General features: G+C 36.2%; 1 protein-coding gene and 1 pseudogene across 1 annotated transcript in view; one reads left to right on the forward strand and one right to left on the reverse strand.

Annotated features, from left to right (window-relative positions):
- LRRIQ3 (leucine rich repeats and IQ motif containing 3) overlaps positions 1 to 6533 on the forward strand; it is a 143472-nt gene extending 136939 nt beyond the window's left edge. The window contains exon 7 of the mRNA XM_045166224.1: positions 6437 to 6533. Coding sequence (XP_045022159.1) covers positions 6437 to 6533 — 97 coding nt within the window. The remainder of the gene's footprint in view (positions 1 to 6436) is intronic.
- A 306-nt stretch (positions 6534 to 6839) lies between these two features.
- LOC123465920 overlaps positions 6840 to 23690 on the reverse strand; it is a 55552-nt pseudogene continuing 38701 nt past the window's right edge.

A 23690-nucleotide genomic window follows, 5' to 3' on the forward strand; every position in this document is an offset into this window, starting at 1 on the left:
CTATTTTGCATATGGAATGCAGTTTTCCCAACATTTTGTTGAAAGGTTGTCCTTTCCCCATTGAATTGTTTTGATACCCATGTTGAAAGTCACTTGACCATACCTGCAGGGGTTTACATCTGGGCTCTTATTCTGTTCCCTTGATTTGTGTGTCTGTCTTTATATCAGAGGCATGCTGTTTTGATTACCAAAGCTTTGCAGTAAGTTTTAAAATGGGGGCTTATGTGTGAGCACAAGTGGATTTTTATATGGATTGCATTGAATTTGTAGATTACTTTGAATAGTAGCCTAACAATATTAAGTCTTCAAGTTCATAAACACAGCATGTCTTTCCACTTACTTGTGTCACCTTTAATTTCTTTCAACAGTGCATTAAGGTTTCAATGTACAGTTTCCTCACCTCTTTGGTTAACTTTATTCTATGTATGGTAGTCTTCTTGATACTATTATAAATGTAATTGTTTTCTTAATTTCCTTTTTGGATTCTTTGAGAATGTGTAGAAAAACAAAAGATACTTGTGTATTGGCTTTGTGTTTTGTAATTTTGCTGAATTTGTCTATTAATTCTGACAGGATTTGGGGCATGTCAGAGTATGTGTGTGTGTGTTTAAAATCTTCAAGATTTTTCCAAATATAAGATCATGTCCTCTATGAAGAGAGATAATTTTATTTCTACCATTCTAATTTGCATGTCTTTTAATTCATTTCCTTGCCTAAATGGTCTGGCTAGGACTTCTAGTACTATATTAAATACAAGAGACAAAAGTAGGCATCCTTGTCTTATTCATGATCTTAGAGGAAAATTTTTTCAGTATTTTACATTGAATGTGATGTTAGGTTTGTTATTTTCATTTGCTAAGTTTTGTCTGACTCTTTTGTGACTCAGTGGACTGTAGCACATCAGGATCATTTGTCCATAGGATTTCCCAGGCAAGAATATTGGGGTAGGTAGATTTTTCCTTCTCCAGGGGATCTTCCAACCCAGGAGTCAAATCGCTTCTCCTGCATTGGCAGGTGGATTCTTTACCACTGAGCCACAAGGGAAGCCCTTGTTATTTTCCCATATGGTGTAAATTATGTTGAGGTTTGTGCATACATGCATGCTCAGTCATGTCTGACTGTTTGTGACCCCATGGACTGTAGCCCACCAGGCCCCACTGTCCATGAGATTTTTCAGGCAAGAGTACTGGAGTGGGTGGCTATTTCCTTCTCCAGCTGATCTTCCCAACCCAGAGATCAAACCTGCGTGTCCTGCATTGACAGGTGGATTCTTTACCACTGAGCCAACAGGGAAGACCTTGTTATTACCCCGAGTTCAGTTCAGTTGCTCAGTCATGTCCAGCTCTTTGCGACCCCATGGACTGCAGCACACCAGGCTTCCCTGTCCATCACCAACACCCAAGAGCTTGCTTAAATTCATGTCCGTCGAGTTGGTGATGTCATCCAACCATCTCATCCTCTGTCGTCCTCTTCTCCTCCTGCCTTCAATCTTTCCCAGCATCAGGGTCTTTTCCAATGAGTTAGTTCTTCATATCTGGTGGCCTAAGTATTGGAGCTTCAGCTTCAGCATCAGTCCTTCCAATGAATATTCAGGACTGATTTCCTTTAGTATTGATTGGTTTGATCTCCTTGCAGTCCAAGAAACTCTCAGGAGTCTTCTCCAACACCACAGTTCAAAAGCATCAATTCTTCTGCACTCAGCTTTCTTTATAGTCCAACTCTCACATCCATACAGGGCTACTGGAAAAACCATAGCTTTGACTAGACGGACCTTTGTCAGCAAAATAATGTTATTTTCCTATACTAATTTATGTTGAGGTGTGTGCATGCATGTGTTCTCAGTGATGTCTGCCACTTTGTGACCCCATGGACTGTAGCCCACCAGGCTTCTCTGTCTGTGGGATTTTTCAGGCAAGAATACTGGAGTGGGTTTGCTCCTCCAGGGGATATTCTCAACCCAGGATTAGAACCCAACTCTTGTGTGTCTCCTGCATTGACAGACAGATTCTTTATCACTGAGCCACTTAGCAAGCAAGGTAGTTTCCTTCTGTTCCCTGTTTGTTGGGTATTTTTTATCATCAAAGTTTGTTGAATTTTGCCATTTTTTATCCTGCATTGATTGAGATAATTGTTTTTTTAATTCATTCTGTTAATGTATATTATATTGATTTTCATATATTGTACCATTTTTTGGATTTCAAGAATAATTCCCACTTGGTCTCAGTGTGTGATATTTTTAATATGCTGTTTAATTGAATTTTGGTGAGGGTTTTTATATCAATATTCATAAAGTATATTCATTTTCATTATTTATAGTTTCTTTGTCTGGCTTTGGTATCAAGCTAATATAACCTCATAGGAGTTAGGAGACAATCCTTCCTCTTCAATTTTTTAGAAGAATTTGAGAAGTATTGTTGTTCATTCTTCTTCACTAAGGGAGCCATTAGGTCTTCAGCTTTCTTTGGGAAAATGTTGGGAAGTCTTTGATTATTATTCAATCTCCTTATGAATTATAGATCAATTTAGAATTTCTGTTTCTTCATGATTCAGTGTTTGTAGGTGATATTTCTAGGTATTTGACCATTTCTTCTAAGTTTTCCTATTTAAATATAACTGTTTATAGTACTCATAATATTTTTTATTTTTGTAATATTGATTAGTCCCCTTTGATTTCTGATTTTAGCTATTTGATCCTTATCTATGTTTTTCTCTTAATCTTTCCAGATAAAATTTCGCCAATTTTGCTTACCTTTTTGAAGAAGCAAATCCCGTTGTCTGTGTTTTTTCTGTTGTTTTTATAGTTCTGTTTTGTTACTTCTATGCTAGTATTTATTTCCTTTTTTTCTGCTAGCTTTGAGTTTAGTTCCTTCTTCTTTTTCTAATTCCATAAACTATATAGTTTGTTTACTTGGAATCTTTCCTTTTCTGTAACGTGATCACTTTACACTTTATTCTTGCTTCTTGGCACTGATTTTGCTGCAGCCCATAAGTTTCAGTATACTGTGCGTCAATTTTTATTTGCCTCAAGATATTTTATACTTTCCATTGTGATTTCTTCTCTGACTTATTGGCTCTTTAAGAGTATGCCATTTAACGTTCACGGATTTATGAATTTTCCATTTTTCTTTATGCTGTTGATTTTTTCATTCCCTTATGATTTCAAAATACATTTGGTATGATTTCAGTATTTTAAAATTTTTTAAAACTTGTCTTATGGCCCAACATATTGTGTATCCTGATTATGTCCCATATACACTTGAGAAAAATGTATATTCTGCTGTGGTTTACCGAGTGTTTTGCATATGTCTGTTAGGTCCAATTGATCTTTAGTTTTGTTTGAATCTTCTGTTTACTTTCTGATCTCTCTGTTGTTCTATCCTGTCTTGAAAGTGAGGCACTGAAGTCTCCTACCATTTATTGCAGAGATGTTTATGTCTGCTTTCAATTCTGTAAATGTTTGCATCATATATTTTGTGCATCTGAAGTTTGACACATGTGTGTTCATAATTATGTTTTTTTGGTTAACTCACCCTCTTTTATGTAATGCCTTTATTTTGTTATATAACATCTTTATTTCATTATATAATGTCTTTCATGTCTTTATTTTATTATAGAATATCCTTACTCAAGGTCTACTGGTTAAGTGTTAATTTTGTCCAAAATTTACCTTCATAGAAACATCTGGAATAATGTGTGACCAAACATCTGAGTACCATGGCCCAAATTGTCACATAAAATTGACTATCAAAGATAGTTTTACTAAATATAAAATTCTCAGTGGACACCTTTTTTTTTAATTTCAGCATTTTAAATATATCATCCCACTGCCTTCTCCATTGTAAAGTTTCTGCTAATACGTCTTCTGGTTGTCTTATTGAAAATCCTTTGTATGTGATGACTCACTTTCTATTTTGGCTTTCAAATTTCTCACCTCGTTTGGGACTTTTGACAGTTTTTTATTCTGTCTTTCAATATGAGTCTCATTTTGTTTATCTTCCTTGGCATTCATAGAGCTTCTTTGATTTGCAAATTCATATATTTCCTCAAATTTGAGAGTTCAGCCAATTTTTCTTCAAATAATCTTTCTGTTCCTTTCTCTCTTCTTTTTCTGGGAATTCCATAATGAATATATTAGAACATTTTATGGGATTTTATAAGTTTCTTAGTCTCTGTTCACTTATCTTCATTCTCTTTCATTTTGTTCCTCAGGCTCAATTATTTCAAATGACATCTTTAAATTTTGCTGATTCTGCTTTCTTTTTTAAAGGTCTATTTTTGAACCCTTCTCGGGAACTTTTTGGGCTTTCCTGCTGGCTTCAGATGGTAAAGAATCCACCTGCAATGCAGGAGACCTGAGTTCAGTCCCTGGGGTGGGAAGATTCCCTGGAGAAGGGACTGGCAATGCATTCCAGTATTCTTGCCTGGGGATTCCCCATGCACAGAGGAGTCTGGCGGGCTATAGTCCATAGGCTTACAAAGAGTCAGACACGACTGAATGGCTAAGCACTGCACAGTAAACTTTTCAAGTTGGTTGTTTTATTTGTATGCAACCCCCCCATTCTGTTTCTTTGATTATTTCTATGCCTTCATTGATATTTTATTCATGGATTGTTTTCCTTATTTCCTTTAGTTCTTTGTCTATATTTTCCTTCATATCTTTGAGCAAATTTTAAAAGAATTGTTTTAAAACTTTTGTCCAATAAAGCTAATATGAATGTTTCTTTGGGGAAAGTTTCTGGGAATTTATTTTTTGTCCTTTGAATGGGCCTTGTTTCTCTATTTCCTTTGTATGCCTTGTTGAAAATATGACGTTTGTAAAATAGTCACATGTTCCAGTCTTTGCAGACTTGCATGGAAATCTCTTACTAATTGCTACTGCTGCTGCTAAGTCACTTCAGTCGTGTCCAATTCTGTGTGACCCCATAGATGGCAGCCCACCAGGCTCCCCAGTTCCTGGGATTCTCCAGGCAAGAACACTGGAGTGGGTTGCCATTTCCTTCTCCAGTGCATGAAAGTGAAAAGTGAAAGTGAAGTCACTCAGTCGTGTCCGACTCTTCACAACCCCATGGACTGCAGCCTACCAGGCTCCTCTGCCATGGGATTTTCCAGGCAAGAGTACTGGAGTGGGGTGCCATTGCCTTCTCCCTCTTACTAGTTAGTGAACTCCTTAAACTTGAGTTCAACCCAAGGTGAATATACTTAAGGTTTTCTTGTGTCTTTTCTGGACACGCATCCCATCTGGGTCAGTGTATCCCACCTCTTCCACCTTTTTCCCTTTGGTAACCTTAAGTTTGTTTTCTATGTCTGTGAATCTATTTCCATTTCCTAAATAAGTTCATTTGTGTCATTTTTTTAGATTCCATGTATAAGTGATATCATTTGCTGTTTGTTTTTTTGGTCTGGCTTGCTTCATTTATGATAATCTCTAGGTCCATCCATTTTGCTACAAATCACATTATTTTATTCTTTTTTATGACTTAGTAATATTATATTATATATAATTTTATATATATGTATTTATATATATATATATATAATATACATGCCATATCTACTTTTCAATTCATCTGTTGATGAACACTTAAGTTGCTTCCATGTCATGACAATTTTAAATAGTACTTCAATTTACACTGGGTTGGATGTATCTTTTCAGATTATGTCTTTCTCCACATATATGCCTAGGAATGGGATTGTAGGATCATATAGTAGCTCTATTTTTAGTTTATTAAGGATCTTCCATACTATTCATAGTGGTTTTACCAGTTTACATTCCCATAAACAATGTAGTGGGTTGTTTTTTCTCCACACCATCTTCAGCATTTATTATTTATAGACTTTTTTATGTTGGCTATTCTGACAGGTATGAGATGATACCTCACTGTAGTTTTGATTTGAACTCTAATAATTGGCAGTGTTGAATATCTTTTTAGGTACCGTATGGCCATCTGTATGTCTTCTTTGGAGAAATGTCTATTTAGATCTTCTACCCATTTTTTTTTTTTGCACTCTAATCCTAGGTTTATTCAACACAATTATTTTATTCTACACAACAAAATGGAAACACAGCATTATCTAAAATGCTGCAAAGTTAAAAAACTCAAAACAGAAAATTAATAATACTGACTGTACAAGAAAAGCCAGAAAAGAATGTACATGTTGCCAAGGTAACCTGCACAACCACCATGAATACCAAAACAACAGGGGGTTTTGTGATGACCTATCAGAGCTGGTTTCCAACTTACTCACCATTTCGGAAAGAAAGGGAGATGTGGGTGTGTTTGTGTGCACACATGTGTATAAATGAGTACATGTGAAAAGAATCATTTTGGGCAGATAACAGGCAGTATTTGACCCTAAAGATCAGAGGACTCAAGCAGGGAAACAGGGCCAGGCTAACAGGAAAGGCCATTGTGTAAAAGCATTCCCTTTCCTGTAGAACTCTGCAGGCCAGCAGGTTAGGGCCTGACCAGACCACCAGAGGGGCCCCAGATCATCTGTGGAATGGCAAAACAAGCTCCTACCTGGAGCTGTAACACCACCTGAAGCCCTCTGTTCATCCCTGCTGACTTTGCTGCTAAACTGACTCTCAGGAACTAGAAGTGTGAAATCTTTCTAGCCAAAAAACTAGAGGTCATCCTTATAAGCACTACCCCAAACCAACAACACACCTGCAACCTGAATCATGCTGACAGAGGAAATATCTCAGTTGGTTGCTTCACCTTCGAAGCCTGCCCCCAAGTGAGGGATTTCTTTCCTGGAAATACTCATTCAACTAGAAAAGTGACATGAGTGTGTTAGATGGGATACAAGTCAAAGGGGCAGGACTTCAGTGGCCCTGCTTATAGGGAAGAGTCAGAGCTGGAGTGGCTCCTTTGGCGGGCCACAGGGGGAGCAGGCTTGCCTTTGCAAAGAAGCCCTGTGCCAAGGGGAAAGTGACCTTCTCCTCATCCATGGCAGTGACCTGTGCCATGTGAGAGGTGGTTCTCCTGAGAGGACTGATTGGAATTGCCAGTGGAGCTGGCCGAGGCCAGGGGGCCAGCACAGCGCGGGCAGTGCTCTCCTGACCATCGATTTGTCCTCCATCCATGTACTTCAGTGCCTTTTCCACCTCATCTGGATTCTCAAACTCCATACATGTGTTGTCTTTAGACAGATGGGGCTGCATCCTTTCCACAGACGTGTCAATCATTAATTTTCCCAGAGTTGGAGTGTATCTTCATGATGTGATCCTTGGTCACATTCATGGTGAGCCTCCTGATGTGCACTTTGGTGGGTTTGGGGGAAGGTCTCTGCCTTTTCTTTTTGTTTTCATCTCTTTTGGGAGGTTTGAATTTGGAGGGGAAGCCCTACCTATTGTCATATTTGCCCTGAGAAGGACTCTGAGAGCCAGAGGTGCTGCTGGAGCTGGAGCTGCAGGATATGCTGCAACTTCTGAGAGGCTGGATGCTGAGGATGAGCCGGAGCTGCTGCTGGAGCCCATGCTGGGGCCCGAACTAGAGATGGAGCCAACTTAGACCTGGTGCTGCTGCTACCACTGGAAGCACTGCACCACTTTTGAGTTTCACACCAGTCATGATCCTTCTCTCTTGACTCCTTGGTGGTCACTTTATCTCTAAAGCGATCCTTGGAGTTTTATCAGAGTGATCTTTGCATTTGGTAGGAGAAGGAGCAGGAGCCCTAGTGCTGGACCTTTTATTATTTTCTTTGACTCCTAGCAAACTTCTCTTTCACCTCTGATAAATCCATTCTCCCCTTCTGAGGTGTTGAAAGAAGCATTGGGGACCTCACTTATCTGAGCTCTCACTTCTAACTTGAGTCTGAGAAATGATCCCTGATCAAGTGAAATTTACACCAAAGTGCAGAATCTTCCCACCTCTATAACCTCCTCCTGCTGTACTCAGCCTCTAGAGCCAGCCATTTCTCTGTTCTGCCCATTTTTTGATTGGATTGTTTTACTTGTTTGTTTATTGAGTTGTATGAGCTGTTTGTATGTTTTAATTTGAGATTAATCTCTTGTCAGTTACATCATTTGCTAATATTTTCTCTGATCCTGTAGGTCTTTTTGTTTTATGGTTTCCTTTGCTGGGCAAAAGCTTTTAAGTTTAATTAGGTCCCATTTGTTTATTTTTGTTTTATGTCCCCAAGTGAAATGTCTTGATTTCCCAAAGTTTCTACCCAGCTTTATTTTGGGATCTCACATTTTCGATTTGTATTTCTCAGTCCACACTGCTTTCCCCTGGGGTCTGTGGATCAGCAGTTCCCTGCAGTTTTTACAGTGTTCACCACTATTTCTTTGGTTTCTATCCTTGATTCTTTATTTCTATTTCTCTTCTGATCTTTGGGTCAGGTGAGAGACAAACTAGTCCTTCAGGCAGCCCCAAAACAAGGTAGAACATTCCAAACAAATTCTACTCTGTTCCTTCCATCGAAAGTAAGAGAACTGACAATGGCCTGATTTCTCCTGACTCTGCTTCACCACACCGGGGAAGGAATCAGTTGCTATTCCTTGCTATTCTTTGGAACTCTGCATTCAGATGCTTATATCTTTCCTTTTCTCCTTTGTTTTTTGCTTCTCTTCTTTTCACAGCTATTTGTAAGCCTCCCCAGACAGCCAATTTGCTTTTTTGCATTTCTTTTCTATGGGGATGGTCTTTATTCCTGTCTCCTGTACAATGTCACGAACCTCTGTCCATAGTTCATCAGGCACTCTATCTATCAGATCTAGGCCCTTAAATCTATTTCTCACTTCCACTGTATAATCATAAGGGATTTGCTTTAGGTCATACCTGAATGGTCTAGTGGTTTTCCCCACTTTCTTCAATTTAATTCTGAATTTGGCAATAAGGAGTTCATGATCTGAGCCACAGTCAGCCCCCGGTCTTGTCTTTGCTGACTGTATAGAGCTTCTCCATCTTTGGCTGCAAAGAATGTAGTCAGTCTGATTTCGGTGTTGACCAGCTGGTGATGTCCATGTGTAGAGTCTTCTCTTGTGTTGTTGGAAGAGGGTGTTTGCTATGACCAGTGCGTTCTCTTGGCAAAATGCTATTAGCCTTTGCCCTGCTTCATTCTGTATTCCAAGGCCAAATTTGCCTGTTACTCCAGGTGTTTCTTGACTTCCTGCTTTTGCATTCCAGTCCCCTATAATGAAAAGGACATCTTTTTTGGCTGTTAGTTCTAAAAGGTCTTGTAGGTCTTCATAGAACCGTTCAACTTCAACTTCTTCAGCGTTACTGGTTGGGGCATAGACTTGGATTACTGTGATATTGAATGGTTTGCCTTAGAAACGAACAGAGATCATTCTGTCGTTTTTGAGATTTCATCCAAGTACTGTATTTCGGACTCTTTTGTTGACCATGATGTCGACTCCATTTCCTCTAAGGGATTCCTGCCCACAGTAGTAGATACAATGGTCATCTGAGTTAAATTCACTCATTCCAGTCCATTTTAGATCGCTGATTCCTAGAATGTCGACGTTCACTCTTGCCATCTCCTGTTTGACCACTTCCAATTTGCCTTGATTCATAGACCTAACATTCCAGGTTCCTATGCAATATTGCTCTTTACAGCATCGGATATTACTTCTATCACCTGTCACATCCACAACTGGGTATTGTTTTTGCTTTGGCTCCATCCCTTCATTCGTTCTAGAGTTATTTCTCCACTGATCTCCAGTAGTATATTGGGCACCTATCGACCTGGGGAGTTCCTCTTTCAGTATCCTATCATTTTGCCTTTTCATACTGTTCATGGGGTTCTCAAGGCAAGAATACTGAAGTGGTTTGCCATTCTCTTCTCTAGTGGATCACTTTCTGTCACACCTCTCCGCCATGACCCCCCTGTCTTGGGTAGCCCCACACGGCATGGCTTAGTTTCATTGAGTTAGACAAGGCTATGATCCATGTGATTAGACTGAATAGGGAACTGCAAATAAAGATGTTATGAAATGTCTTACTTTTCTGTCAATTTATTAATACATATTTTAATTAAATATTAAAAAGTATTATCATCCTAATAAAATATATTTTCTGCCATATGTTTCTACATCTACACGATCCCTTGATATATCTGACTCTTTTGAATGTGGCTTTTTCTGGATTGAGTGCTTATTTAGTTGCTGTAAATCATTGACTCATTTCCAGAGCTTATATAAAGCTGTTTTAGCCATTCTGTAGTTATTTATTTGATATTCCTGTGAAAGATTGAGGATATGGGTGGTACTCTCATAGATTCCTAGTCTACCATCTTTCTGATCCATTATTCTTGTATTTATTTCATCCATTTTATCTATTTCATTTTCTCTTTCTAGAATCCCTATTATTCAGACAGACCTCTTGGACTGATCCTCTTACTTTTCTACTTTTTATAACCTATTTCCTCCTTTCTTAATTTTCCCTTTTTTATGGAATATTTACTAAGTTTTTCCTTCTAATTCTATTTTTTAAATTATGTAGTCAAAATTCTAAAATGCACACTAAAATATACAACAACAGTTCTTAGATAATAGATGCAATTTAGTTAATAGATGTAATTTATTCTCCTTTTCTGAGAATACTAATATCACATAGATTTGATGTTTTTTATGGGAGTATAGTTGCCTTACACTTCTGTGTCAATTTCTGTTGTACAGCAAAGTAAATCAGCCATACTTATGCATATAGCCCCTCTTTTTTGGATTTTCTTCCCATTTAGGTCACCATAGAGCACTGAGTTCTCTGCAAAACTTGGTATGAGGACCTTCATTTCCCAATTTTTCAATCAGGTAGTCCTGAATCCTTAGCTGTACTTATGTCCCTGAATATAAAATCTCTCTAGTTTAACTTTTCTGCAAAATAAATCTTTAATCTCCCATCTCCTACAAAGAGGTGGAAGAGTCACTTGGTTACATATGGTTGCCAAAAGTTCTGTTCACATAATTATGCCTTTAAAACAATTATTTAAGTCATGTTTCCAATTCTCTGCCTTTTTAGTGTTCTATATTGTGAATCAGCTTTCTTGTTTCCTTGCAGTAAATTTCAACTTTATGATATTTGTTGTCCATTACCTTTTATTCATCTGCTTTCCTGCTTCCATTTTTTTTATATGTCACTGCTATTTTCTTTCTTTCTTTCTCATTGTCTTTACATGGTTTTTTCATTTTTTATTATGGTACTCAGTTGCAGGGAGGAAGCAAAAAATTAATATGTTGAAACAATTTAACTTATTCTTTTTAATCTGAGGTAAACATTGATATTTTAAATTGAGCTGACTAGTATTCACAATATATATTAGATATGTGAAAAGAAGGTAAGATAAGGTGAAAAGTAGGCAATATGCAGTTTTGGAACATATATTCTGTTAGAGACAGGGGAGTTTTAACCCTTGGAAAATGTCAGTTATAAATCATGCTGAATTCTGATTGACTTCCCTCTCAAGTGAATACTTTTTGTAGCCATCATCAGTGGATCATGAAGATTAAAATGTGTTAACCATCCCAGATAATGTCACAGTGTAACATTTAATTTAATTTATTGTTTCTCTTTTATAGACAAGGAAAGTGAGTTTAAAGAACTAAGATAGTTTACTCAAGGTCATATAATCCATAAGTGCCAGAGCTTTGCCATTCCCAGGCTGTTTCCTGAATCAAAGTCCAGTGCCTTTTCTATTTTGCCATGATGCCTCCTGAGTACCATAAATGTGTCACTATGAAATAATTAAAATCATATGCATCGGAATATGGTTGTATTAGATTAAGCTATCTGAATCCATGAAACCTAATAACATCTGTCACTCCGTCATTCCAAATATTGTGGGACCACCCATTTTATATAAAATTTTATTAATTATTTCCTATTTATTCTAATATTCCTGATGTTTATTTTAAAAAAAGCCATGAGAGTTAAAGAGTATCTTACTTATCTAAAATCATTATACTTATCTAAAAACATTGGAATTAGAGTAAAAAATAACATTTCTCCCTATATTTTTAAATTTAAATCACAGACAATTGACTTATACTTGCTTTAACAAATTGGTTAATTTTAAGCAGCTAGAAATTATACTGATGTTACTTCAACAGTTTAGTATTATTTTTTTTTGCATAAGATTTTATCAGTTCAGTATTAAAGATCACTATTATTTTTTTTAACTAAGTAGTATTTTCTGTTGCTTTGCAATTATTGCATTTTTATATTTATGATTATCTTAAACCATTATACCAATTTCTATACAATAATATATTCAAATGTATAGTCAAAGTGATATAGGATGAGAAATACTTTCTGCTGAGCAGTGTTTCTCCTTTCTTCTCTATAAAGATTTCCTTTCAGAATGATTGGTATAATTTCTTTCTCTTACAATATTCAAGTGTAAGTTCAACAAACCTTAGTTTGAAAGATTAGGAAGTTTGACAGTCTCTTTCTACTATTTAGTTAATATCAGGTAATACCATTGTGTTTGTGATGCAAACCTTTCTGCACTAGTTAATTCATTTCCTCTAAAATGAAACATGAGCAATTCTGGGAGTACTGAGTGAGAGGAGTGCTTTTGCAATCCCACAGGAAGTAGCATCTTTTAACTTTCATGATTTTCATAAGAATAACCTTTTTCAATCCCAGCTTATACCAACTCTTTGGTATTTGTAAAAAAAAAAAAGTAGTTATGACAAATTCTTAAATCCATTGGATCAAACTTTGCATAGTTATCCAAATATTCTATTTTTATTATCCAATTACTTCTGCCTGCTGATTTTTCTTTTGTCTACTTAACCAAGAATTGAAAGAGATATATTGAAATCTTCCACTATAATTGTGAATTTGTTTATTTCTCCTTAATTCTGTCAAATTTTGTTTTCCTCATTTTGAGGTTATTTTATTACCTGATTATAATTGATATGTAGTGTTTTTGGTAAGTTGAAACTTTTATTATTATATATTTACCTTCTCCATTCCTAATAATGTTTTTTTCTTCATATTTTCTGTTGTCTGATGTTAGTATATATGCTCAACTATATTTTAGTTTAAATTTTCCATAGATACTTTTTCATACACACACACATATATATATATATGAAAATAGGAAATTGCTGGTCCAGTTCTGTAGTCCATTTATTTTTACTATATTTATTGATATAACTGGACCTATTTCTAGCTTCTACTTTTTCCCAGTTCTAATCTTGTTTACTTTCTGTTTTTTCATAACAAATATCTATATTTTTCCTTTCCTTTGACTTATTATTTTGAAATAATTTCAAATTACAGAAAAGGCACATATATTACAAATTATTCCTAAATACCCTTCACCTATTCCCCAGATGTTATCGTCTTATATAATCATAGCACAGTTATCAAAACAGGAATTTAATTAACATTCATACCATACTGGTATCTCAGATGGTAAAAAATCTGCCTGCAGTGTGAGAAACCCAGGTTCAGTCCCTCCAGTCAGGAAGATCCCCTGGAGAAGGAAATGGTAACCCATTCCAGTATTCTTGCCTGGAGTATTCCATGGACAGAGGAACCTGGTGGATTACTGTCCATAGGGTTGCAAAGAGTCACGCAGGACTGAGTGACTAACACTTTCACTTTCATCAGTTCAGTTCAGTTTAGTTCTGTCGCTCAGTCATGTCTGACTCTTTGCAACCCCATGAATCACAGCACACCAGGCCTCCCTGTCCATCACCATCTCCCGGGGTTCACTCAAACTCACGTCCATCAAGTTGGTGATGCCATCCAGCCAACTCATCCTCTGTCGTCCCCTTTTCCTCCTGCCCCCAATCCCTCCCAGCATCAGAGTCTTTACCAATGAGTCAACTCTTCGCATGAGGTGGCCAAAGTACTGGAGTTTCAGCTTTAGCATCATTCCTTTCAAAGAACACCTAGGGCTGATCTCCTTTAGAATGGACTGGTTGGATCTCCTTGCAGTCCAAGGGACTCTCAAGAGTCTTCTCCAACACCACAGTTCAAAAGCATCAATTCTTCGGAGCTCAGCTTGCTTCACAGTCCAACTCTCGCATCCATACATGACCACTGGAAAAACCATAGCCTTGACTAGACAGACCTTTGTTGGCAAAGTAATGTCTCTGCTTTTCAATATGCTATCTAGGTTTGTCATAACTTTTCTTCCAAGGCGTAAGCGTCTTTTAATTTCATGGCTGCAGTCACCATCTGCAGTGATTTGGGAGCCCCCAAAAATAAAGTCTGACACTGTTTCCACTGTTTCCCCATCTGTTTCCCATGAAGTGGTGGGTATTAATCTATCTGTGAGCCATATTCATGTTTTACCAGTTGTGCAACGTTTTTGATTTGTCCAGGATCCAGTCCTAATATTGCCTAGGTTTTAGTTGTGTCATTTTGTGTTTGATTTTAATTTTAAAATCTTTTTTTAAATAAACTACAAATCTTGTTATTTGTTTGACCTTACTTTCCATATCTTTTGTAGAATCTCCTTGATTTATTTCTTAACTTGGCTGCACCTCACTTTTCTTCAAAAGTATTTATTACATGAGGCTATAGTAGAAAACCTTTCACCTTTTATCCTAGACACTAATTTTTTACCTCACATTTGAATAATAAGTTGACTAAATTTTTAAGTCTATGTTTAAGATTATTTTCTTTCTATACAAGCATACCTCAGTTTCTTTTTTTTTTCTGTTTTGTGAATATGCATTTTTACCAACTGAAGATTTATGGCAAAACTGCATCAAGCAAATCTCCTAGCACTGTTTTTCCAACCACATTTGCTCTCTTTGTGTCTGTTTCACATTTTGGTAATTCTTGCATTATTTCAAACTTTGTAATTATTGTATTTGTTATGGTGATCTGTAATTATATTTGATGTTGCTATTGTAATTGCTTTGGGACACCACAAACTGTGCCCATAAAAATGAATAACTTAATCAATAGCTGTCATATGCGTTCTGACTGCTCCACCCACCAGCCATTCACCCATGTCTCTCCCTCTCTTTGAACTTCCCTTATTCCTTGAGACACAAAAATAATGAAATTAGGCCAATTAATAACCCTACAGTGGCCTCTAAATGTTCAAGTAAAGGAAGATTCACACGTCTCTAACTATAGATCAATAGCTAGGAATGATTTAGGTCACCACAAAGCATTGAGTAGAGTTCCCTGTGCTATACAGTAGGTTCTCATTAGTTCTGTATTTTATACATAGTATCAATAGTGTATATACATCAATCTCAATCTCCCAATTAATCCCAGCCCCCATTTCCCCTTTGGTATCCATATGTTTGTTCTGTACATCTGTGTCTATTTCTGCTTTGCAAATAAGATCATGTATGCCATTTTTATAAATTCTACATATATGCATTATCCAGAAAAGAGGTGGTATGCACATATGTAGAGCTGATTTGCTTTTCTGTGTAGTAGAAACACAACATTGTAAAGCAAGTATACTCTAATTAGTTTTAAACAGAATATGAAAAAGATATCTGTGGGGCTTCCCAGATGGTACTAGTGGTAAAGAACCTGCCTGCCAGTGCAGGAGACATAAGAACTGTGGGTTCGATCCCTGGGTAGGGAAGATCCCCGGGAGAAGGAAATGGCAACTCACTCCAGTATTCTTGCCTGGAGAATTGCATGGACAGAAGAGTGTGGTGGGCTACAATCCATGAGGCCACAAAGAGTCGGACATGACTGAAGCAATTTAGCAGCAGCATCTAAATAACTTTGCTGCACAGCAGAAACTAACACAACGTTGTAAATCAATTATATTTCAGTTACAAAAATTTAAAACTAGAAATGATTAAGCTTATTGATAATGGCAAGTTTTGCTGGGCATTTTACACCAGTTAGCCAAATTGTAAATTAAAAGGACACATTTTTGAAGGAAATTAAAAATGCTACTGGAGAAGGAAATGGCAACCCACTCCAGTATTCTTGCTTGGAGAATCCCATGGACGGAGGAGCCTAGTGGGCTACAGTCCATGGGGTCTCAAAGAGTCGGACACGACTCAGTGACTAAACCACCACCACCATCACCACCAAAAATGCTACTCCAGTGAACACATGAATAATAAGAAAGTGAAACATCCTTAGTACTGATACTTAGAAAGTTTTAGTGGTCTGCATAGAAAATCAAGTCAATAACAACATTCCCTTAAGCCAAAGCTTAATCCAGAGCAAGACTCTAACTCTCATCAATCCTGTCCATGACAAGAAAGGTGAGGAAGCTGCAGAAGAAAAGTTTGAAGCTAGCACAATTTGGTTTATGAGGTTGAAGGAAAGAAGCCATCTCTGTAAAATTTAAGTGCAAGATGAAGCTGCTATAGAAGCTGCAACAGGTTATCCAGAAGATCTTGCCAAGGTAATTAATGAAAGTGGCTACACTAAACAACAGATTTCTAATGCAGACAAAACAGCCGTATATTGGAAAAGGATGCCATTGAAGACTCAAAGTTAGGAAAAGTCAATGTTTGGATTCAAAGGACAGGATGACTCTTTTATTATTGGCTAACACAATTAGGGACTTTAAGTTGAAGCCAATGCTCATTTACCATCCTAAAAATCCTAGGATTCTTAGAGTTACAACCTTAAATCATCTCTCTGTTCTATTACTAGAACAATAAACTTAGATGACAGCTCATCTGTTTATAACATGGTTTCCTGAATATTAAGTCTACTGTTTAGACCTACTGCTTAAAAATGAAAAAAGATTTCTTTCAAAATTTTACAACTCATTGACAGTGCAGCTGGTCATCCAATAGTTCTGATTGAGATGTACAAAGAGATTAATGTCACTCTGATGCCACAGTATTCTGTGGTCCATTTATCAAGAAGTAATTTTGACTTTCAAGTCTTATTTTCAGAAATACATTTTGTAAGGCTTTAGCTACACTGGTTAGCAATTCCTCTGATTGATCTTTTCAAAGTAAATTGAAAACCTAGAAAGGATTCACCATTCTAGATGCTCTTAAGGACGCTTGTGATTTATGGGAGGAGGTCAAAATACCAACATTAACAGGAGTTTGAAAGATGTTGATTCCAATCCTCCTTGATGACTTTGAAGGGTTCAAGACTTCAGGGAAGAAAGTAACTGCAGATTTTGTGGAAATAGCAAAAGAATTAGAAGTGGAGACTAAAGAGCTCACTGAACCGCTTCAATCTTACCATAAAACTTGAACAAATGAGGAATTGCTTCTTAGAGCTGAGCAAAGTGATTTATTGAGGTGGAATCTACACCTGGTGAAGATGCTGTGAAGATGGTGGAAATGATCAAAAAGTATTTAGAATATTACATAAACTTAGTGGCTAATGCAGCAGCAGGGTTTTAGAGGATTGACTTCAATTTGGAAAGTTCTACCATGCGTGGTTCAGACATAAAGCATCTGCCTGCAATGCAGGAGACCTGTGTTTGATCCCTGAGTTGGGAAAATCCCCTGGAGGAGGACATGGCAACACCACTTCAGTATTTTTGTATGGAGAATCGCCATGGACAGAGGAACCTGGCAGGCTACAGTTCATGGGGTTGCAAAGAGTCAGACATGACTAACTGACTGAGCACACCGATTGTGGGAAAATATGTTATAGAGAAATTGTTTGTGAAAGGAAGAGTAGATTGAAGAGGTAAATTTCATTACCATCTTATTTTAATTGCCACAGCCACACTGACATTTAGCAACCACCACCCTCCAGCCAACAGCCATCAACGTCAGGGCAAAATCCCCTGTGACTTGCTGAAATCTCAGATAATGGTTAGCGGTTTTTAGTTATAAAGTACTTTTAACAAAGATATATACATTTTTCAACATGATACTTTTGCACACTTAATAGACTATACTACAGTGTAAATATAATTTTATATGCACTGGGAAACCAAAACTTTGTGTGTCTCACTTTATTGTGATACTTGCTTTATTATCATGGTGGTCTGGAACTGAACCTGTAGTATCTCTGAGTTATGCCTGTACTTCCAAACTGTTACTCCATTGTCTTCTTGCATTCAGTGTTGCTGCTAAGCAATGTGATGTCATTTTATTCTTGTTCCTTTAGAAGCTTTTAAAATTGTCTGACTATGGCCCTTAAATTTTATTAAAATATTGTTATATATATATATATATACATACATATATAATTAAAAGTAAACATGGCTATATGTATATTTTACTCTTTCTTCTACTTAGCATATCTTATATTTATTTGTTCATATATTTTCCACTCTCCATTTTTCTTTTTCTCATCTTCTGGGAAACCAGTTACCTCAGCACTTTTACTTCTCTATATCTTTCCATTTCTTTTTTAATTTTATATTTCTTCATCCTTCCCAGAATTCTTTTGGGAAATTGTTCAGTCTGATCTTTAAGCTCATGAACTATTCTTTAGTAACATCCATTTTACTATTAGTATCATCCACCTACATAAGATTTTCACTTCTATACTTTATTACTATTTTTTCTCATTCTTATTTTATTTTATATTGTTTTTATTCCCCCCTTTTTGGTAAGTTCAATATAATGAATTGAAATTCTTATTCTGTCTAATATTGCTTCTTGTAGCACCTCTTGTCCAGCTTGTTATCTTTTTCTTGATATAGTTTTATTTTAACCTATGAGGACGTATTCCCAGAGATTCTCTGATATCTCAGTGCTTATTCTTCTTACCAGGTCTATGTTCTAGTTACATATGAAGTGCTACTTACAATTCCAAGAAAGTAACATTTTGCCTGTGCTTATGTTTTTTCCTCCAACTGAAAATACGTACATTTTTGCCTTTTGAAATCCATTTGTTCTGCAGTACCTTAATTACATTTGTTTTCTACACTAAGTTTTTGTTCTCCTTAATAATTACAATTAATGCCTTCATCTTGTACATTCCATAACACTCTATACGTACTTTTAATTGTGGTTGTTTTGAGCAATCTTCCCCTTGCCAAAATATGAATTTATTGAAAACTATGGATTTTCTGTCTCTGTGTCTTCCTTAACATTTGGCAGCTTATCATATCCACAAGGAATACTCTTAAGAGATCTTAAATCAATATATAAATGAAGTTTACATTTATCTGAGCAAGGTAAATTACATGGCAACAAGTATGGAAATGGATAAATAGAATGTGGGTAAGCAAACTATCCATAAGGATAATATATGATTTTTTAATGTTTAATTAGAAATGACATATGTCATACTATGATTTTTCTAATCCTTATATTGTTACTGTAAGCCCAGACAGAATAATTCATATTTTATATATGCTGAGTATTTTAACTCCTACATAGGGCCATATTTCCCTGTTTACTTTCTCACTGTGATATTTCAAGTAGCCAAAACTTTTAAAATATTTGCCAGATAAACAAATACACTAGTGAATGAATGACCCATGGCTGTTTATACCATGACCATGTACTTATTGCTCTGTAAAGTCTCTATTAGTGCCTGCTGTCTTGGTATAATTATTAATAATAGTGCCTTTAAATCTTGAACATGTTCTAATTTGAATAATATATGATTACATAAATTAAATGCCATACTGTTTCTGTCATCAATAGATCAATTAAAACTTTACTAATAATTTCAAGGATATAAATAATTGTGAGGTTCAAATGAGGCAGGGATAGGTCTGGGACATCAGAGGTGGCTTTCCAGGTTTTTTCTTCCCTTGAAGAACTTGCACCTAGGGCCCAGCAAAGTAGATATCTATGAGTTTTATCAGTTTACCTCACACAGAGGCAAGTGTTTATTTCTTTATGAAATATTTCTGTTTTCTTTTTCAGAAAGTTGTATAGTTTCTATGACTTTCTCCAGAGAGTGTAACCTTATAGATTCTGAGTTTATTTAATATAAGCAATCCTTTAGCCAGGTATCATCCTGCTAAGGGCATTTGATAGATAAGATCTCTTCCTCCTAGAAAGTATCATTTTTTTTTTTTTTTTTGGAGTGCCATTTGACATAGGGATTAGATCAGATCATGCGTATTCTTTCCTTTCCCCCTGGGCACTTTACAAACAGAATGAATGGGTCACCGTCCAAATACTTTAACTCCTTCTTCCCACACCTCCAACAGGTTTTGAAATTTAGAGAGCATTTTATTACACTTAGTTTTTTTTAACTACACTTTAGATTATTATTACATATATATTGTTAACAGCTCTAGGTATTCAAAATCCAACAGTAAATAAGGCATATAAAACTCTATCCTCATGAAGCTAGTATATTAGTGGTAAAGATGATATTATATATGTCAGTGGAATTTCTGTAAGATTATGAAGTTATAACATATGCTTAAGGGTATATACTATACTGTTTCATTTATATTAGCAAATAAATCAATTGAATTACACATGACAGCTTAACTACTGATTATTTTTGTTGTAAACATTATCTAAAATTCCTCTTTCTAGGTATTAACTTGTAATAAATATATGTTTTATTTTATTTAAATTAAACCTGTTATCCCTTCTAGTTTTTATTCTAAATTGCCTAACCAAATATTTTTTTTTCTTCATAAAATACTGCATGTCAGATATTTTAAAGAGATATAATGTTTCAGGGATACTTATTCTATCTTGTATTTTGAATTTTTTCCATTGTTAGAAATTAAACATATAAATTTCTTTATTTATACTGAAGGGATATGGCATACCAAGCAGACATTGCAACCCTACAAGTACATGTTAGTGTTTTCTTAACCTTCTGTTATAAGTATAGCTGAAAGATGGGACAATTGCAGTTATTTCAACAAAATTTATACAGATGCAGTTATGAAGAAGCAAATTCAGATATTTTTCACAAAGTGCCAGCTGTTATATAAAAGACATTTCTGAGAACAAAACTGCTATTTTCAATTCAGAATATAAGGTCACAGGATTAATTATTTGAGGGTCATTATTATATCCAAGTGCCTGTGATCAGATTTATACAATCTTTAGTTATTTTATCTCCATTATGTACTTTGTCTTTCTCTAAATCCATTTATGAGTCTGAAATGAAGACTCTCAAGGAGATTTTAGGGTTTCCATTGAAACGCATTCCATTTTCTGCCTCCAACATTTTTCTTCCAAATTCATCCAATTTATCATATCTTGCTGATTTCAGTCCACTTGTGCATTAGGCAGTTCTATCAGTGCTTTTTTTTTTTTTCCCTCCTAAATTGTTTGCTGGAATGACTGAATTTTAGTCCAGGATATAAAACAATATAAACTAAATTACTTCAGATAAGTAATTAGAGCATACTCAAGCATGTAAAACTAGAAATGTTTGTTGCTGGATTTAAAATTGAAAACAAAATTTAGTTTGTATCAGTATAATAGTTCAAATTGCTTTTTAAGTATTTTTAATATTCTTACTAACAGGAATAGAGAGGAAGAAGGTTAAATTCAAATGAAAGTAAGTATAGCTTAATGGAAAGAAAATAGGCTTTGAATCAAATACATTGCTTTTACTTTCTAATTCTAAGCCACAATATGATTATATTCCAGTCCCATATTCCATATACCCCCCTGCATTGTCCAGCTTCCCATGCACTAAAGGATTATATGATTATTTCTGCCTACTTGACTGTGAGCAAAAGTGAAACTTATCACTTCCGAGTAAAAGCAATTAAGAGTTATCATTCTCTTTCCCCCCTTGTAGATCTTGGAGGCCATGTGTTCCATTAGCATATTTAAAAGGTACTACTGACACACATTGGTTCTTAGATGAGAAATGGATAAATCTTTACTCTGCTAAGCTACTGGGTTTATAGAGATAGAAGAAATTAAGGTTAATTATGCTGATAAATATAGACATTGATACATAAGAAAACCCTTAAATATGGCCTCATCTTAGTGTCCAGATACGAAAATTGGGAAAAATTGGCAGGCTAAGTTTTGTAGTAGCAAAGCATTTCCCTGTTATAACTTGGAAGGCAAACTGTATGTCTGCTAACTTAATGGCTTTAGGGGAAAAACAGAGTATTGATTTTGTGTGTTGGTTGTACTGTACTGTGTTTGGAAAGTTATCCTATAGAAAAAAGAGGAGCTCAGCAAAGTAGGGGCTTCCCTGGTGGCTCAGAGGTTAAAGCATCTGCCTGCAATATGGGAGACCCAGGTTCGATCCCTGGGTCAGGAAGATCCACTGGAGAAAGGAATGGCAACCCACTCCAGTACTCTTGCCTGGAGAATCCCATGGAGGGAGGACTCTGGTAGGCTACAGTCCATGGGATCGCAAAGAGTCGGACATGACTGAGCGACTTCACTTTCACTTTCAGCAAAGTAGCTGGTTTTCCAGGCAAAATAAAGAGAATGAAGAGTTCAGAAATTTAGGGCTTTGGAAAATCTGTCTGCTTCTATAATCCCAAATAGTAAAACAAAACAGGAAATTAAAAAAGGCTTTGAGACAAAGGCCCAAACCTCTTAGTTGAAGATGATGACTTAGGACAGAAGTTAGATTAAGTGTGTGGGCTTCCCACCTACTGTTGTGAATAGCTTTATAGTAACTTCCATTAAATTGGTAGAGTAAGAGAGATTGGAAGAAAGAAAAAGAAAGCAGATCTGAACACTATATGTGACTCCAAAAGACTTTTACATGCGATTACTGGTACATAGAACTGAGAGAAGAAATAGATCAACAGCTGAAAGTTTAATGGAAAGATATTACAAGAGTATCTTAGTCTGAGATAACTTTGAGCATTCAAGACTTAAATATACACTGAATCTCCAATCTTTAGCAACAAGAAATACACTGAGAAAGCTGTTGTACCCTTCAGAGTAGGCAATTCACCCCATCTGAGATGTGACAAAGAAGGATAATGAAAGACAGGACTTCTCACAGAGAGCAATGTGAGAGACTAATCCAGGACCCATCCACACCTAAAGGTAGGAGAAGTTCACAGAGAAAACCAGTAACTAGTGTGTCCTTCCTGTTCTCCACATTTGTAGTTGACTTTCCCTATACCAGTGTGTGTCTGGGTGGGTGATTTGGGAGATGACTTGTCTTTGTAATTCATGTCTTTAGACAAAATCATATTCAGGCCTGATTGATAGACTCTTAAAAAACATCTAGAGATTCTGGACTTGATGGCACTTTCAATTGTTTTTCTTCAGGAGTATGTTCTATATGTAGGGAAAAAGGATCAAATGATCTGTGATGACTTGTGGCAAGGATTTTGTGCTTATAAAATATTCCAGTTATTTGTCTACAATTCCAAGCCTCTCTCAAAATTTAATTGGGAGGCCATAGTTTAGTTCTAGTTGATAGATTGTGACTCAAAGTAAGTATATTACTTCTAGGGTAAGGTATTTTAGTGTACCTTTCCCTCACTTCTTTCCTGCAGAGTCCTTGGAGAGCTCACATTTTCAGATGGTTTAGCTACATTATAGAAGATGGCTAGCCTATCTACTTTAGATTTACATGAGCAAAATCAACCTTTATTAACCATTTGACTTTGTTTTTATCTGTTACTACAGCTAGAATGAAGGGCTTCCCTGGTGGCTCAGTGGTAAAGAAACTACCTGCCAATGCAGGAGCCACAGGAGACACAGATTCAATCCTTGGATCAGAGAGATCCCCTAGAGGAAGAAATGGCAACCCACTCCAATATTCTTGCCTGGAAAAATCCCATGGACAGAGGAACCTGATAGGCTACAGTCCATGTGATCGTAAAGAGTCAGACACAATTGAGCGACAGCATGCACGCGTGTGCAGTTAGTGTTAATTATTCTAACCACAGTGATCACATCTTACTTAGTCAAAAGGGTATACTAAAAGGATGTATTAAAA

This window comes from Bubalus bubalis, chromosome 6, assembly GCF_019923935.1.
Source record: "Bubalus bubalis isolate 160015118507 breed Murrah chromosome 6, NDDB_SH_1, whole genome shotgun sequence".
NCBI lineage: Eukaryota > Metazoa > Chordata > Mammalia > Artiodactyla > Bovidae > Bubalus > Bubalus bubalis.